General features: G+C 47.4%; 1 protein-coding gene across 1 annotated transcript in view; it reads left to right on the top strand.

Annotated features, from left to right (window-relative positions):
- Positions 1-1,162: 1,162 nt before the first annotated feature.
- Positions 1,163-18,983, top strand: part of LOC310780144 (adhesion G protein-coupled receptor L3) — a 212,853-nt gene continuing 195,032 nt past the window's right edge. The window contains exon 1 of the mRNA XM_083640702.1: positions 1,163-1,273. Coding sequence (XP_083496828.1) covers positions 1,219-1,273 — 55 coding nt within the window. The 5' untranslated portion in view covers positions 1,163-1,218. The remainder of the gene's footprint in view (positions 1,274-18,983) is intronic.

Below are 18,983 nucleotides of genomic sequence, written 5' to 3'. Positions count from 1 at the left end.
GTGTGTGTGTTTGTGTGTTTGTGTGTGTGTGTGTGTGTGTGTGTGCATGTCGGGGGGGGTGGTAGTTAACACTCCGATGAGCAAACAACAGAATGCCCAAAAATAAATGATGCGGTTCACACTGGCTTAGTGTTTAGCTGATCACACCCAGTGTGGGTTTCGCTTGACTGGAGCTTGAGCAAACTTGCAGGATGTCACTGGATGACACGTTGAAAACCCACGGCGCCGTAAGGAACCGTGTATGAATCCATCTGTGGTGCTGCCGAGCGTCAACGACCCACTTCTCTTAAGAATGAGTGACTCAAGTTCTCCACAGTGTCCAAAGCTGTTGTCCATGCTTTTCCACGAATAAACATGTTAAACTTGATTTACTTAAAGGGACATTTCACCCCCAAATCCAAAATATACAAATTTTTCCTCGTTCCTGGAGCTTATTTATCCTTCTAGATACAGTCGTTTTGGTGTGATTTGCCGAGTTTTGGAGATATCGGCCATAGAGATGTCTGCCTTCTCACCAATACAATGGAACTGGATGGCTCTCGGCTTGTGGTGCTCAAAGCGCCATTGTCTGGAAATTCTTTACAGAAATCATGACCCGGTTACTCAAGATAATCCACTGACCTTGTTGTGAGTTTCATTTAGGAACTATTTTCTTTTGACCAAACTACATCTCTAGCTGCTACTGAACTACACCCAGCAGCTATCAGCTAGTGGGTGTAGTGTAGACTACATGAAACTGCTCACAACAAGGTTTGTGCATTACCTTGAGTAACTGATTTCTGGAACGAGACATTGCTGTTGAGTTTTTCAAATGTATATTTTTGTCGCTTTGAGCACCACAAGCCGAGTGCCATCCAGTTCTAATTGTATACGAGAGAAGACAGACATCTCTACGGCCGATATCTCCAAAACTCGGCAACTCTTGTCAAAACGATCCAGATGGATAAAGAGCACTGCAGGTAAGAGGGAAAAATATGTAGTTTTGATTTTGGGGTGAACTTCAATGAATTGCCTCAAACGATTGTGTTCAGCTAACAGATTTTATTGTATCTTTCATGATAGCCTTTGGACGCCATCCACCAGAGCAGCAGGACGTGCGGTGTTGCGGGGAGCGCGGTGCAGAGGAGGGAAGCGTGCCGTAGTGGAAGCAGCCAGCAAACTGACTGACTACTGATCTCACCTGGGACCATCAGCAGCGGGCGGTAAGAGGAGGAGGCCATGTGGACCGCACGCCTGCTTCTCCTCGCCAGCCTCTTCGCACCAGCCGCTCTGGGTAAGTTTGCCTCGTTATAGCATAGCCGCTGTGTGTCAGCGCGCCGCGCGCGCGCGTGGATGTGGAGCTGTGAGCGCAAAAACATACCCTTGCGTTTTGTGACTGGCATGGTTTGAAGCCATATCAGGATTTCTACCTATATGCCTTAAGTGCCGGGTTCTATCAGCCAACTAGGATAAAAGCTTCTGACTTTGTCTGTCTACTTTCCCGTGTCTATCTAGCTGCTTCTCACGCTAATTAGCAGTTTTTACTCCCCAAACTCCCGGCAACTTTTTTCTCACCCTCCCTTCCCTCCTCTGTATCCGTCCAACTCACTTTCTGTCTTTCTCTCTCTCTGATTTTCGGTCTATTTTTAGATGTGTCCCTCTTTCTCTCGGCTCAGTCTCTCGCTCTCCTGACAATAGAAAAATGAACTGAAACTATTTTCAAAAAATGATTAACGCTATTTTGACTTTGCGGTGCACGGTCGAGGATAGCGAGACTCTTTCATCCCTTTCACGCTTTAAGATCTTAAGATTCATTTGCAAGGTTTCTCTTTCTCCCACGGCTCGGTGAGCGGACGCCGCCTCAGTCCTGCACAGTTTCCCTTTCGGCCTGTGTGGATTGTTTCAGAGGCCAAGTAAATGAAGTCATTTAAATTCAGATTAAAAGAAGTCAATGGTGGTGGTCGAGGTGGTTTGCGCGGGCGCGCGTGTGTTGAGGGGGCCGGGGGTTGGGGTCACCACCATCACAATCAACTTGGGTTTCGATGTAGGGAGTGTTGGGATGGGGCAATGGCGCATAAAGATGTTAATTTGATACGGCTAAAACCACTAATGGCGGATTTGAATTTAATTTACCGTAAATTCCGGACTATAAGACGCACCGGTCTATAAGCCGCAGCACCAAAATTGACTATTTTTTTCTTCTATAAGCCGCACCGGACTATAAGCCGCGGGTGTTTTGATGTTTAATTACCATATGAAAGGGTTCGTGCACAGAGAGGAATGTCGGGAAAGAGATCGCTGTTTGGGGAAGCTCCCATTTATTAACATTTCAACAAAACAAAACAAAAGTCAGGTCACTAATCCCCAGACAAAATCACACAACAATAGGCTACCGTATATGTGCAGCAAACCTGTAACCAGAGAAGTCAAGTCACTAATCCTCGTCTTCCTCTTCTTCCTGCGTACTGAAACCACCAAAGTCCTCATCTTCAGTGTCGGAAACGAACAGGTTCAGGGTGGCTTCGTCAACCACTCTCCTCTCTCCTTCATTGTCACTCAAAACCAACGAACTCCTCTTCATCACTGTCGGCATCGAACAGCCTCTGAAGCCTCTGACGGCCCTCAGCGCCAGCTGTGGCGGCGTCATCCTTTTCATCCCGCAGCAGTCCAGCGTTTTGGAACCCGTTGGTGATTGTGGATGTTTTCACACTCCTATAATATTCCGTGATCTTCCTTTGTGTGAATTCGCCGAAGTTTGTGATTTTCTCCTGGTAGTCGGGAGGGAGTTGTTCAGTAGTTCTCCCCCGGACGGACAGTCCCTTTCGTCTCATGAATCGGTAGCACCAAGATGGCCCACCTCTGAAATGTTCAATTTTCATCTCGGTGGCGATTGTTTTGGCCTTCAGTCGGATCTGCACCGTGGAAACGCCTCGGCCGTCTCCTCTCTGGGTCAACACCCAGTCCTCAAGGGAATCTTCAAGTTCCGGCCATCTGCTTTTGTGGCCTCTGAAGGACTTTTTTGTCTTATTACACTGAGACAGTTCCTCCTGCTGCTGCTTCCAACGTCTCACCATTGACTCATCGATGCCCAGGGTACGCGCTGCTGCTCTGTTTGTTTCTTTTAGTGCGAGTTCGACTGCTTTCAGCTTGAAAGCTGCGTCGTGTGACTTTCTGCGTACCTTCCCCATGGTAAGTGAGAGAGAGACTGCTCGTCTTGTTGTGATTCCGGGCTGATGAACTTTGCTTACCGTAATTACCATATGTAAGGGTTCACGCACAGAGGGGATTGTTGGCTGTTTGAGGAAGCTCCCATTTACCGTATTACCGTAACATTTCAACAAAACAACATAACACAACACCTTTGTTTATTTCGACAGTGCACACAGTGTCCGCGGTGTGGTGAAAAGAGGGCAACAGAGGAAATTAAAACAGAAGTGGATTTATAGGTAGAAAGAGTGCTAAAAAAGAGAGATTTTATTTGTATTTGAATTTTTTTTTCTGAAAAAATCCATAGATAAGACGCACCGTTATATAAGCCGCAGGGGCCAAAAAACGGGAAAAAAGCCGCGGCTTATAGTCCGGAATTTACGGTAATTGTTTTTTGTGCTGTGATATCTAAAGGGGGGGCGGGCGGCGGCCACTGAGTGCGTGCTAACGGAAGCTACGGCGCTACGGCCTCGTTAGCTTTGCCTTAATGCTCAACGGGAGAAGGTCGGGTGATGCCGATATATGCATCTGTCCTCGTGGCGCTCCGTTGACCTGGGGGGGTTGAGGCATTATATAAAGCAGCTGATTTAGTGCTAGCTTGCCAAAAGAGCCGCGGAGATAAACTGGGAGGAGGACAGTAGGGTGCATATTTAAGCCATCATTCTCTCTCAAATAAGGTGAGATAGGGACGCATGGAGAGCGCTCCCACCTTAACATAAATTATGACGAGGCACACGTAAGCACACGCGCACACACACACACACACACACACACACACACACACACACACACACACACCCACACACACACACACACACACACACACACACACACACCGCATTTGTGCTTGCACAAACAATCCCCACTTACAGGGCACAGCCTTTGTGCGGTCAGTGTTATTGGCTCTTACCAATATTACCTCTTGACCTTGGATTTGATTAGGATTTATTCTAGCAATCCGTTCACTTTAATCAGTGGCCACCGCCTTCTGAATCAGCCAGACACGCATAATCAATACCTCATTGATTCATCAATGCCTCATCGATCAGTCAACGCCTCATTGATTACGTAGGAGTTAGCGAGTTCAAACTGAGAAACCAATCAACTGCTGTGGCTTTTGGTGCTGCGAGCGGTGTCCTGAAAGGAACTGCGTTTGAGCCTACTGAACAACACCGCTAAAACACAAACACCGCCGTCTAAACGGCAAATTAACTCGTTGACGTTCCAAGTAAATGATTTGCCGGTCGTCTCGATACAAGGCGATCGCGAGCACGATGCGGTTAGCACGGACGCGGTCAGATGTTGCCGATGAATTCTAGCTGGGAAAGCAGTGCAGCGGAAGGGGGGGGATATTCTGCACCGTGTCATTGTGCGTGCGTTTCTCCCTGAGAGCGTTGTTGAAAAGCGGTCCTCCAGGGGACGCTGGCCTAGTTTGGGATGGTAATCTAGAGTCCCCTGTCTCTATATGTAGTCGGGGCACACGCACGCGCGCAACACGTACGCACGCGCGCGCGGACGGAGTCAAGCGTAGGGAGCAGGGCTGTTTCTGTTGACACAGACGCCCTGTTTCACACATAATCCTCACATCGTACACCGGCGCACAGAGGCGTGTATGCATTCACTATGTGTGTTTTGGGTGCAGAGAATCAAAGCAAAAAGGAGACAAATGTGCCAGCGGAGATGCTGTCACAGTGGGTGGAAGAGAGAAGTAACGCACGCGTTCCTTGTCGTCGTTTTTTTTTTTGGTAGGAGTGAATAACAATGTGGGGGAAACAATGGGGGGACGGGCCGCCGTGGCCACGCCTGAGCGGCACATTCATCATACGTTTCTGTGCATGCAAAGCGCCCCGGGAAGGATTTGATATTCATACCGCTTAATACCGCCCCGCGGAATCAAAGACACGGACATTATAATGGATGACGGCCACTCGGAGAGGCGAAGTCTGGCACCTCTTTTTTCATGGTCGGAGACTAGTGCATACATCACCGCTGGAAGCAGATAGTGTATCGCCCCCAGCCGGGGGAGGGGAGGGGTGGGGTGGGGGGGGGGGGTGGCTCAGTGAGAAGTGGAGTGAGACAGAGCGGCGTGCAGCGCGTGGGTATTTCTGTGTGTTTTTGTTTGGTAGTTCACAGCTCCGAAAAACATCGGGTAAAATGGCCATTCTGCCGGGTGCACTCAAGGTTGTTTTGGCTGACAAACAGTAGTACAGAATAAGGGGGGGGGGGGGAATGAAGAAACAAGACGCTCCGTCTCACTCAAGCTCTCCCTCATGTGCAGTCACATGGCACTTGCTCCGCACTACCTTCCATAGTGCCATCTGGGTGCGGTGCACTTACAGTAATGCGGGCAAACACACACAACCTTAAAAACGCCCTCTGTCGCTCAGGTAGACGACGTCTCCATCGCGCCGCTCGGATATGCGAATGTTAGCTGTATCCAGCCAGCCAGGCAGCAGCAGCAGCAAATAGTCTAGTGTCAGTCTCAATGTTCCCATGCCCGATCCAGTTAATTAATCTGCTTGTGCCGGGTGCACCGACTCCATCCGCCTCGGCATCCCAGGATTCAGCCTAATTTGCTTAATTAATTAAACAAATGACTTTCCTGAGCTCATATTTCAAAAGCAGGGGAAACTTCTCAGCGGGGCCTAGTGAGGCGAGCGCTGTTTTGTTGTGATTGGAGTGGGCGGATGTCAATCCGCAGTGCACCGTACGGGCGCGCAAAAAAAGGTTTCGGCTACACACAAATGCTCTGATAAAAGTTTTGATGCAGCACGCGGCGAGAGAGGAGATAGCTCTGACACATTTGGAGGTGTGATACCCTCAAGAGTGGGTGGTAGCAGTCTAATGTGTGGAGGAATGCACTAGAGACTGGCGGGCAGTGTAATGAATGAGCAATACCTCCACCTACAGTAGCAACCCACACTCGTCTAAGCACTACCGGCGAGGCGCACTTGAGCAAGGCAGCTGCTGCTCCAGTAGAGCATGCTGAACAGACCACACTACTGTAGCAGACTGTGGTTGTTTTAGAATGCATAGTTCTGACTTGAGGTCCACAGATTTTAATCTAATGATGGAGTTAATTCTTGCTGGCAGGATGCATAGAGACACTGCATGAAATAGGCCACGCCCATCACGGGGGAAAGCGCTCCATTCACTCCTGATACACCAGTGTCATTTTCCTTGAATTAAAAATAGCTAAAAGCTGTGGTGTGGTGGGCTGCGCAGACAACAAATGTAAAGAAATCGCCAATTAAAGTTTTTTTGTACTCCCGAGCAAGGAAGCCATTGAGAATTGGCTAGAAGAAAAATGGGGATCTAGCTGTCAATGAAGTAAGTTGGAGCCTTCATCTTCCGTATGATCTTTGTGTGCAACACCCGATCATGCACGCGACATAGGAGAACGCCAGGATTGGGGGGGGGGAGTTTGTTTCCCCCCGTTTTGGGCGTGGTTTCTGAATGATGACGCACTCCGCATTGTCCCTATAATTGAAGTCATTTTGTCACTTGGCTTCAGCAGGAAAGTTTGTTGATGGCTTCCATGTTTTGAAGATCAACTTAAAAATGCCCTGGCTTTATTGCTTGAACAGACACTTTTAGATGCCTCTCTTTTTACTGGGAACGCATGATGCTTTTTTCCCCTCCATACGCCGCACAACGCTTCCTGTGACTGAAAAACAGATCAATTGTGCCGCAGTTATTGAAAATGTACCTGGCTTTTTATACCTTCCCTAAGGGCCGCCTCCACAGCTGTCATTCGGATGCCAGCTTATTCCGTATCTCTCTTCTGAATGCAAATTTTGTTTTTTTTTGCTTTTGGTGCAGCAGCACTCCCAGATGGTCTCGCACATTGCCGCGGTCACGTGACCTCCACTCAGCAGCAATTATTAGATCGGGATATAAACTTAAACGTGTTGTAATCCGTTCATTTGCATTCAATTTCTGCTCTGGAAACCTTGTAATTCCTTCAGTAAAACGCACCCGTGGCATGTGGCATTTTGGCACGAGACTCAACAGCCCCACCCCCGCTCCTCTGTTTAAGCTCTTCCATAATGAGTGGAAAATCAATAGCTGGTTGAAAGTGGCTCTCGCTGCTCGTGGGGTCCGTAGTCGGCGTCAGCCATTGCCAAATTACTGTCAGAACGTGCAACCCGGGAGAAATGACTGACGGCGACATTAAGCATGGCGAGAAGCTACAGGCTCACAGGGTTAAATACCTCTGCAAGTTTTATAGGTGTTTGTCACGGGGGCGGGTGTATATCTTCCAAATAAATGAGTTAGCGCCCCTGTCCACTCAACCTGGTCCCGCGCGGGCGTAATTCGGTAAAGCGCTGAATGATGCTATTTAAAGTGGACTCGCAGCTGGCCGAACGGTGTTTTAATGAGGACAGATATTGACAGCGGGGGTCAAGTGGCCCGGTTGGATGTGAGTTTACATTAGGCCCGCGTAGTAGCACGCGTAAGTGCGTTGTTAGCGCGCGTTTGTGCGCGGCGCCACGCGCGCATCCGGCTAGGCCGCCAGGGAGCACCGCTAAGTAACCCTGTTAGACCAGCTAACAGGGCGGAAAGGGTGGGGGCGTGGAGTGCCACAGGGTCTCCCGCCTTGCAACAGCAGGGGTCAGGCAGTCATTTGGGGGGGGGGGGGGGGGGGTGTGGGCGGCGTGTGTGACGATTAGGAAGGCCAATCAGAGGCCATGCGGCGACCTACGCTTTCACTCCAATCTTCCGAATTCATTACATTCCCCTCGTTTCAAAAAGGCCGCACTTTGAAGTGCATTTCAAATGTATACAGACAATATAGGCTTGTTTTCCCTTGGCGGCGTAGTAAATCCAACGCATCCGCAGCATATCTGTTTATAGGCATATTGCATCGGGATGACACGGTGGGTGTTGTAAAAGACTTGGCTGATGATTACATGCCCGCGCAGCAACGCTGTACACTGCAGCTATGCAAATCTCTCCGCTGTGTAGCATTGTCCCTCTAAGCTCAGTCTGCGCCATATGTTTTTCACACTCGTGGAGGGGGGGTGGTCTGATTGTGGTATGAGGGGAACATGCCGCACATACACACACACACACACACACACACACACACACATGATGATGTGTTACTGCAGCAACACACGATTAAAATTCACCCCCCGCGGCCACACTGTATGCTTCCCCTAATTATCCGGATTAGAGTCCCCCTATCTGAAGACGTGCACTTCTCATGCAAATTGGACAGGGGGGGGTAGGCCCTGTGTGCACTGCACGGCTTTTTAACCATGGGTTGCTAATATCAGCCATCAATATATTGACTTACAAAAGGGTGGGTGGGTGGTTTGAATTTAGCGGCGGCTATCGATTAGCTTGTAGCGTCTTTTGGCATTGTCGGGTGACATTCGAGACGCACGGATCATGTTTCAAAGGAAGCGCCCTGAGCCTACTTGAGCTTACATAACAGCTGGCCGCTTAACAGACAGACAACGGCAAAGAGTGAAGCGCTGCTGCTTCCTTCATTTTCTCCCCTCGTTGAAAAAGTCAACGGAACGCGAGCCGATCGAGCGCAACAAGCAGCCCGCGCTTCATAAAGGAAGACTACAGTCCGATTTTTCCCTTGAATTTCCCGACACAATGAGAGTACGGAAACAAGTGGTTTTCTGCATCTCTACTCGAGTGCGTGCGTCTAAGCCTCGTTTATAGCCCCCGTGTTGTTTGCTGAATGACGCATTGTGGCGCTATTGTTGTCCAATGTTCTGCAGGCCAATTGAGGGCATTTAGACCAGCGCCCAGGAAAATAGCAGGGCCCACCTCTCTGCGCCTTGGAGGACACGGTGAGCCGATACCGCCTTTATTTGGCCAACAAAGGAGAGAACAGTGCAAAATAAATGGGAGGAAAAAAGGATTAATTAGTTATCGTTCATTTGATCTCTCTCTCTCTCTCTCTCTCTCTCTCTCTCTCTCTTTCTTCCCCGTTCTCTCATTTAACACTTGAGTGATAAGGTGTGAATTTAAAGTTTCTCATGCACTGAGACAGAATACTAAATATCTAATTACGTTTGCCTTAGAACTCAAGTTCATCACGCAAGCCGGGGGCCAATTACAGGGAAGACAGTCTGCGAGGCCACCCCCCCACACCCCCACCCCAAGCCCCCGCCCCCCTCGGTCGCCCCCCGTTGAATAAGCAAGGCGGTAACCTCAGTAAGCGTGGATCTCGTCTCAGCGAATCAATATGAAGTATTGTAAAAGTCTGCATACGGAGCAGGCATAGGTGGGGGATCAAATGTTACTGTGGCACAGATTAGCCCCACAGACCTAGCGGATAAGAGAGAGATGGAGCGAGCGAGCATGGGATATAGAGAGGGAGAGAGAGAGAGGGGGGTGCGCCGCGCGCGACACTGGAGATGGCCTTCATACGGCTCAGTGGCCTTAGTAGGGGGAATTCAATACAGCCATTGACAAAAGAAGGGCCCTATTGTGTGGAGGGAAGCCGTCTCCTTTGGGAAGCCGTTCCATTTCCTTATTAATTGTGCTCTCATTAAAATAAAAGGGAGGAGGAGAGGGAGGATTGGATAGAGAGAGACAGGGTAATGGTAGCTCTTCAGCGTGGTCCGCACCCCCCCACCCCCCAGCCCACCCCTACTTCCTCGTTTGGATGGATGCCAGGATCAAGCGGTTTACAGTTCCAGCACGCTGCACGATATGGGAAATGTAGTTTGTTCTTTTATGCACTACAGTACTACACACACATGCACACGGACGCAGGTGCACGCGCAGACGTACTGTAAACGCAGATGTGTGCACTGACTTGGATATACAGTACACACAACAAACCCTCCCGCAGACAGACAGACAGACAGGAACACAATCCACCACACCAACGCCATCACATCCTGTGCAGACGTGCAGTACAGTATGTGAGCCCCCGGGGGGTCACACAGCTCGCCCTCAATCTCGCCGCCGCAGCTGTCAGCCACGGGAGAGATCGTCAATTTAGTCCATTGATGGATCACCTACCCCCACCACCCCCTCTCTCTCTCTCTCTCTCTCTCACACACACACACACACACACACACACACGCATACACACACACCCTGAACCCCCCCCTCCACCCTCCCCCGCTGCCTAAAGGAGGCAAGGAGCCCACGGCCCGCTGCTTAAGGTCCTCCGATGCCTGTGGGAGTGTGGAGGCTGACATGACAGGAATGACTACTTTCTTCCCCTGACCCTTGTTTATTGCACATAGGGTGCGCTCACTCACACGCACACGCACACACACACACACACACACACATCACACACACACACACACACACACACACACACACACACACACATTGATATAATGCAATACGCCCACATACAGTGCACACACACCAGGGGCCTCATGCCTTGGAAGATAAAGAAGCCAATAAATTATTGTTATTTGGATGTGCAATATGACCTCACGAAGGAGCCATTTTCTGCCTCATTACCATATCTTTAAATAGACTCTCTTCTCATGCTGTTGTTTTTATGTATGTTTTGTCTCGTTTTGATTACCGTAGTTTTTCCCAGAGTTCGTCTAGATAGAAGAGTCCCGACATCTCCATTCACTCCAATGGACCAGTTTTTTACTCTCAAGAGTTCCAGGAAGTAAGGTCCTGGATTAAGCAGCACTGTCGAGTTGCAGCAAAATAGACAGTTTGTGTTGTACTCTGAAAGGGTTTTTCCCCCCTTGAATCAAATTGTACATTATCAGCTTTATTTTAGCATGCAAAAGTAGCGCGAGACCCATTCCTGGCTGTTCATTGGCTAATGAGTCTCGCATTTTGGTCCTCCGCTGACGCCACTCTCTCTCTCTAGAGGACACTAGTTTTTCCTATATGGATTTCCAACTTGATATGGGCTGAAATGGAAAGATGTAGCTGCATTGCCACTCAGCCAAACTATCCAGTCATCTGTTGAATGTCTATTTTTTTTTACCCTCCTTGAACTTTAGGGCCGTGGTTCTCAAACTTTTTCATTTCAGGGGACCCCTAAACTGTGTGTGTGAATTGTGTCATTTTATAAAATAAATGAATAAATAAATTAAAAACAACGTCAAAAAGGTAATAAATATATTTCACCATAAAAACAATGTATTTGACTTGCCGGTGTTATTGACTCATGCAGCAGGGTGTTTGTGAATATCTACGGTAGGGAATTGAATAACTACCACTATGTAAACAAAGCACTGCAGTGTTTCAGTGTCAAGAATATACAGTACAATCAGAATCATAGTATACTGTAGTAGTATATACTCCACAATTTTTAAAGTTTTGGTCCGAGTGAAATGTTATATGGTCTCTCGTGATTCTAAATATTGCTGAATCGCATGTTTTGACCAAGTAAATACATTTTTCGAAGCATTTTTTACTAAATGTCTATGGAAAAAAGAATGGCCTTGGTTTGTATGCCTAACCCGGAAGAGGGCGTGACTTTGGCACTATATAGGTTATTTTGAACTGTGAGGCAAAATACCCTAGTTTTGATGTTTGTTTTTGTCTTGTTTTTGTTTTGTTTTTTTGGGGGGGCGGGCGGGTAGTGGTGAAAGGGGGGGTGCAGGGGTCATAGCTTTCTCCCTCAGCCCCTGTGCGATAGGGCCTGCGCCTGGGAGCCTATAAAAGAGCAACTGTGTCAAGTGAGGAGAAATTGCAGGTGCACATTCCCCAGCAGTGCACACTACTCCGTCCCCCCCCCTGTCCACACACACATATTAATGCATGCACACACTCACACTCATTCTCTCTTCCTCTGTGATCACTGCCCCTCAATTTGGTGCTGGTGGTGCTGGTGGTGGTGGGGGAACTAGGAGGAGATCCTTTTTCACTGAGATAATGCACTCCTTTCTGTCCCGCGAGACGGGCTGAGGAAAGGATTGAAACAGGAGAGGCAGAGTGAGGGGTGTCACTCTAACAATATGCTATGGCAGTTCTTTATAGGCCCGGTGAAGATGTTTCACCGCTTTGTTTCAGAGTCATGGATTTAAAGTCCCCGTGAAATCAACTCCCATTTACTTCTACTTCCTGGAAAACAGTATTTTTCATGCTGACCTCATGCTCATGAAATTCTAACCAGTAAAAACCATCACCTTTCTCTCTTAGGGATGGGCGATATAGACAAAATCATTATCACATTATTTTTTGACCAAATAACCTCGATATCAATACTGCGACACTATAGCGTAGGGATGACTATTGGTGCTTTTACAAAATATTCACACAACCATTTTTTTTTTAAATAAATAATGATCAGAAATGTGGACATAATGACTAATTTAAAGGCAAATAACACAACAGCTAGAACAGTGTGGTAAGGTCAGAAAATGACAGCACTTTAACACTTGTGTCATATCACGATATTACGATATCCACAATCTAAGACGATATCTAGTCTCATATCACGATATCAATGAATATAATATTGATATATTGCCCAGCCCTACTTTCTCTCCCTGACTGATATTCCACTGGTTTAATGGAGACTCGTGAATGATCCCTCACTGTGTTATGTCCCGCCCCCCACATCCTGTTTCATCAGGAAATACATCAAATCAAGGACGTAAATCAGCAGGGCAGTCTGTGCTTCAACTGGAAGGCTTTTGTTCAAGTCCCTGTGACAGCACATGTCCGCCTCGCTGCGATGTCTGTTTGACTAAAACACGGACTCCCAACCGCGCGGTGGACGACCAGACACTAAGCTTTGATGGCCCTTATCACAAGAAACACCAGCACGCAAGCAGACCACCGAAGAGACGCGTTTAAGAGATGTCAAGAATTTGCAACCGATCACGGCGTGACAATTCAGTCTTTTGTTTGAGCGAGGGTTTAAGATAATATATGCAACCAGTGAAGCTTCGCCGTTTGGCAGTAGTAGCAGGTTTGACAAATAAATTAGTTGTTGTTTTTAAAGGTGCGAGTGTGTCTCAACGTGATGTTCTATCACGCATCACAGCTCTACCCGTCTGTGTGAAACCATGTGTGGCATGTTTTGCCTACAGTCTCATATCTCCTCCTATTTCATGCTTCTTATCCTTGTTGTCGGATTCCAGTGTGCCATGTATTAAGGATTGCGGCCAGATGATTGGCTGCGTTAGCGCCACACACACACACACACACACACACACACACACACACACACACACACACACACACACACACACACACACACACACACACACACACGTTACTTCATACATATTCAAAGATGATTATCTCCGCACAATAACCCATGTCTGATACCTGCCATTATGAATAGGGAAGAAGGGGGAAGAAGGGGGAAGAAAATCATGATCAAAGGAGATCATCTTAGCTGTGTGTTAGATGTAGCGTAGCCGCCCAAGCTAATTGCAGCAGCGCCGCTGCATGTTGTGTACATGTGGAATTGGATTACATAGAGAGCCAAAGTGAACGTCACTTTCTGCTTCAGCACTGTACCAGAGATTTTCATCCGCCATTTATTTTCCCATAGACATTTTGTAAAATGCTTATTAACATAGTTTTACTTGTTCAAACCAAACGGTTCAGATATATTTAGGAACAGGAGAGACCGCATAACATTTCACTCTGACCAAAATGTAAAACAATTGCGGAAGATATTCTTTCAATGTTTTTTTGTTTTTTTTTAGTTTTGGTCCGAATTAAATGTTCTATGGTATCTCCCGATTCTAAATATAGCTGAACCGTTTGGTTTGACCGAGTAAAACTATTTTTATACGCATTTTACGAAATGTCTATGGGAAAATAAATGGCGGATGAAAATCTCTGGTACAGTGCTGACGCAGGAAGTGACGTTGACTTTGGCTCTCTATTGCACACTGTGGGTGGAGGAGGAGACACTTCTCCCTCCATCTCCACTGCCAGGTTCGTGTCTCCAACACCTTTTGTTCTTCTAATCTGCACCTCAGCACATGTAACATTTCCTGTCCCCTGTGTTTTCCCCCCATAGGCTGTATCAAAAATATGGACGTAGCTATTATTATGTAGAGCCCTGCATTCTGGCCCGAGCCCATGGGGTCCAGGGGGCTAGGGCCGGGGGCCGGGCCGGCCTGTTTTTTTTTTCTCCTTTTCTTTCTTTCGTAATAGCTTGGGATATAGTATCACAATAGGCATACCAATCAAATAAACTACTAATTTAAGGACGAACAATAGACCCTTTTCACGGTGGCCATTTTGTGTCCCAAAGGCAGGATAAACACAGGTGTACCAAAACATTAATTAGGGTTTACAACATCCAGTCCATTTTGGTGTTCCGGTGCTGGGGCCCTAATTAGTGAGTTGGTTGCACCTCCAGCCTCTTAGACCCAAAATGGCAGCTGTGAAAAGGGTCTATTTGATTTGACTTGATTTGATAGGATAAGGCTGTTTGGATTGGATCAAACACATAGGGGAGGGGGGGGGGGCAGATGCCCGAACATACAGGGCCCGGGCCGGGCTAGAGTCTAGAGGCCCGTGCAGGGCTGTAGTTGCCATGATGTCACCCATTGGTTCCCGTTTCGAAGCCCCGAGGTTGGCATTTTCACTGTCGCCATCTTGGTTATTTGGAGCCAGAAGTGACGTAAATTTGGACAAGAAGAGCCACAGCTCTCTGCTATTGGTCTGCAATCGGCGAGCTGTGCAATCACTGGACAGGCCACCTGTCAATCACGCCCCAAAACATAGTCTGCTTCATCGTCTATTTTACTCAAAATGTGACTATAATTTACAAAATGAACGTCATGCTGTATTGAAGGAGACTTGCAGCTAGTGTTTGAGGCCATAAACTCATTAGGAAAGTGTTTACTGGGGCCATAAATCAAGTGAGAAGTACAGCCATTTTCCCATTCACTTCCAATACAACCAAACTTCTTTTTGCAGCCAGTGGAGTCGCCCCCTGCTGGCCATTAGATTGAATGCATGCAGGTTGTTTAAGGGGCTGTTATGGCGACAACTTGACCGAAGGGCACAAGACCGGAGTGGATGGAAGCTTTTTCGTCGATGGCCTGCGTTCCTCAGGGAATACTAAGCCCTAAGCTTGTTTACGGCACTTTCGCATTGGCTTCGCTTATAACGAACGCAACTACTACCCCCTTCGGGTTTTCATCCTCACACACCTCTCTTTCTCGCCCATCTCATTTCACTCCCTCCTCCTCCTCCTCTGACGGGCAGTCGCTCATCGCTAATCATTTGCGGGAGGCTCCGCTGCAAGCTAGCACAATTAGCTGCTCAGCCACTGTGACCCCCTGAGAAGGAGAGAGCATCCCCAGGCATCACCCAGCAGACGCATGCAGTACGAGGCGAGCCCGCTGCAGTGGCCTACTAGCTGGCTCGCCCTCCTCTCCCATAGGATGGAGGAAGATCGGGGTGAGATTGAATCGGTGCCCCCTTCCCCCACCCCCCTTCCCCCTTCCCCCACCCCCCACCCCCCTTCCCCCTTCCCCCGCCCCCGCCGCACCGTTGTTGTGTGAAAGCATCTGGAGCCTGCAGGGAGGAAGAACAAAGGCAGAACAGGCAGGGGGCTCGCTTTAAAATGGTCATCCTTGAACGGTGTCACATTTTGCATGCAATTCTGTACGTAGCCTATAGGTGTATGCTGCCAGATAGCACACACTGTCCCTCGGGGGGAAGATCCCACCCTTCGCTCTACCCTTAATGCATAATGTATTCAAGTGGGCATGCACAGAATGCACACATACATAAACGCACACAAACACTCAGGCAAGCATGCACCCAGCCACCGGGGAGGCAAGCACAGAAGCAGGTTGCAGTTAAGTACAGATGTGACTGCAGACAGACACACAGCCTGAAGTCACCCCCCTGCATTAGACCCCCCTTTACTCTTATTTATTTATCCCCCCCCCCCCCCTTCATCTCACTCATATCTCCATATTTTTTTTCTCCCTGCGCCGGAATTTTCTCCCATTTTCCCCTCAATTGTACTTGGCCAATTCCCTGTCCCGGTCGTTGCTCCACCCCCCTCTAGCTGGCACATGCTTCCTCCGATACATGTGTAGTCGCCAGCCGCTTCTTTTCACCTGACAGCGAGGAGTTTCACCGGCAAGACGTAGTGCATGGGACGATCATGATATCCCCCGACCAGGCCGACCAGAGGAGACGCTATAGTGCAGTGACAAGGACACATACCCCACCGGCTTCCCACCCGCAGACACGGCCAATTGTGTCTGTAGGAAGGGACGTCTGACCAAGCCGGAGTACCGCTACCGGGAATTGAACCCGGATCTCCGCAGTGGTAGACGAGTGCTTTTACCACTATCTAATATATTCTAAATTATACCTGCGTGTGTGTGTGTGTGTGTGTGTGTGTGTGTGTGTGGGTGTGTGTGTGTAGTACGTGCCAACATTGGGGCAAGTATGGTTGCACTTGACCTTTACCCTACTGCATAAAATCAATATACTCAGATAAGAGACTATTGTTAGATTTGTTTGACTACACAATGATACGTATATCATTGATATGTCGGTAGGCACGCCTCCAGTGACAGAAACAATTTGGAAAAAAATAAAAGGAGGCGATGTCTTTGTTTTAACTGGCTTAAAAGCACAACAGGTACATGCATGAAATTGCATTTTAATTTACTCATTTGAATAATTTCTTGTTCTTCATTATGTAAGTAAACATTACAGCACCGAGCTGTAATTGGTATTAATTCATGCTTTTTGCCCCTCGGATATTAAACTGCGGTAAAGGATGATCGTAAGAGGAGTATGGAATAGAGAAATGGAGTTTATTGCAGAACTGGCTCTGCCACAGCAAGCAGGTTGTTGTAGTCTAAGTGAGAGTGGGGCCCTCATGTGAAGATACTTGTGATGAATTGTAATGCAAACAGGTTTGTGCAGGGAGGGACACGGTGATAGTGAGATACAATTTCCTGCTTTTTCTTCAAATCAAACTGTACAAAACAAGAAAGTGAAGAATCCTCTCCTCACCCTGATACGCCCCAGAACCAAAGTGAAGAATCCTCTCCTCACCCTGATACGCCCCAGAACCAAAGTGAAGAATCCTCTCCTCACCCTGATACGCCCCAGAACCAAAGTGAAGAATCCTCTCCTCACCCTGATACGCCCCAGAACCCCAACATCCAAACCAGGCCGTATTCTTCCTATAGCCTGCACAATAATAAACACAAGAGGAGATGTGTTCTCTCGATTTCATCAACAAACCAATATGTGGTTTTATGTAAATTGCATTACCCTCTTTTCCCCCGTTCTGCTTGTTTCAACTTGAAAAATGCGTTTTTCTTTGTCAGCCTCCCACAAATGACTCAATGTACAAATAGGTGCAGTGTGGAGAGAGTGCGCTGTGGTTTATTTTCAGTGACATCTCGACTGATTGGGGTCAAAACAGATTAAGTGCTTTTTACCATTGCAATGTTCAACACACGCACGCGCACGCACGCACGCACACACACACACACACACACACACACACACACACACACGCACCACACCACACCACACATGCACACACACACACACACACACCACACACAGGCACACATCCTCTCAATACACAGCATGCATCATATTGTGGTGAGGCAGAAGGGTATTATCTATTACAGGGGTTTTCAAAGTCTGAGACTGTGGGCCTCCCCCCAGAGAAAGCTTTGAAAAGGAACCCTTGCTCAATTCCTGGAGGCCTATTGGATCATGATTATGTTATTTAATCTCTAGGCACTCAACAATTGTTGTTGTTGTTTGACATACTTCAGACTACACCAAATACATAAAAAAGTGTTTCATGTAATAGAGAGGCAAAGTGACCGCCTACTTCCTGCTTCAGCACTGTACCAGAGATTTGTATCCACCATTTATTTTTCCATAGACATTTCGTAAAATGCTTATAAAAAGAGTTTTACTTGGTCAAACCAAAGGGTTCCGCTATATTTAGAATCAGGAGAGACCATAGAACATTTCACTCGGACCAAAACGTAAAAAAAACTACATCGAAAAAATATGTTCTTTAAACCCGTATTTTTTTTAACGTTTTGGTCCGAGTGAAATATTATGCGATCACTCCTGTTTCTAAATATATCTGTACCGTTTGGTTTGAACAAGTAAAACTCTTTTTATAAGCATTTTATGAAATGTCTATGGTAAAATAAATGGCGGATGAAAATCTCTGGTACAGTGCTGAAGCAGGAAGTGACGTTCACTTTGGCTCTCTATATATTTCCCCCCCATTCACTGAGCCTCCCCTGAAATTATTATTCGATTACACTGTGATAGTCGGCGTGATGCTAACATCGCGGCTAGTGTGCTAGCACACGAGTTCAGCTCTTTTTGCTCTGTATGCACTATTGTAGTAGCCTGGCTCCAGACCTTTGAATTGATGATGCAGTTTGAATATCAGGCTACTATTGTAGTGCATAGTGTATATTATAGTGTAGCACTGTTAATAAAGCCGCTGGGATGCGTTCGCACAACAATATAGCCTGTTTTTCTATTAATTATAAGAACATGCATTTTCATATGTTTTTTTTGTCGTCAATTAATCAAGTAGACAGCCCTAATGGAGCTTGTACTTGTGCAATCTTGTGCGTTGCTATGGCGATGAATGAAGTGCACTGATTGAGGTGTTAACATGAAAGGCACGCCATATAAGGTTGAAGATGAGGTACAAATCCAAGGTGCACTAATAGGTCTGCAGTGCATTTCAATAAAAACAAAAAGTATCACAAAAGCATAATGCTACTGTATATGAAGAAACACCACATTCAAAGACTAGTGTATGAGCCCTAGCGTACACCGGCGCAGAAGGCATTTGCGCTAGCGTTTGCGTCTGTGGTGGTGGCTCTCTG

Source organism: Poromitra crassiceps (assembly GCF_964638095.1).
Source record: "Poromitra crassiceps genome assembly, chromosome: 7".
Taxonomy (NCBI): domain Eukaryota; kingdom Metazoa; phylum Chordata; class Actinopteri; order Beryciformes; family Melamphaidae; genus Poromitra; species Poromitra crassiceps.
Note: the sequence above shows the minus strand (reverse complement) of the source record. Positions and strands in the feature narration are given on the sequence as shown.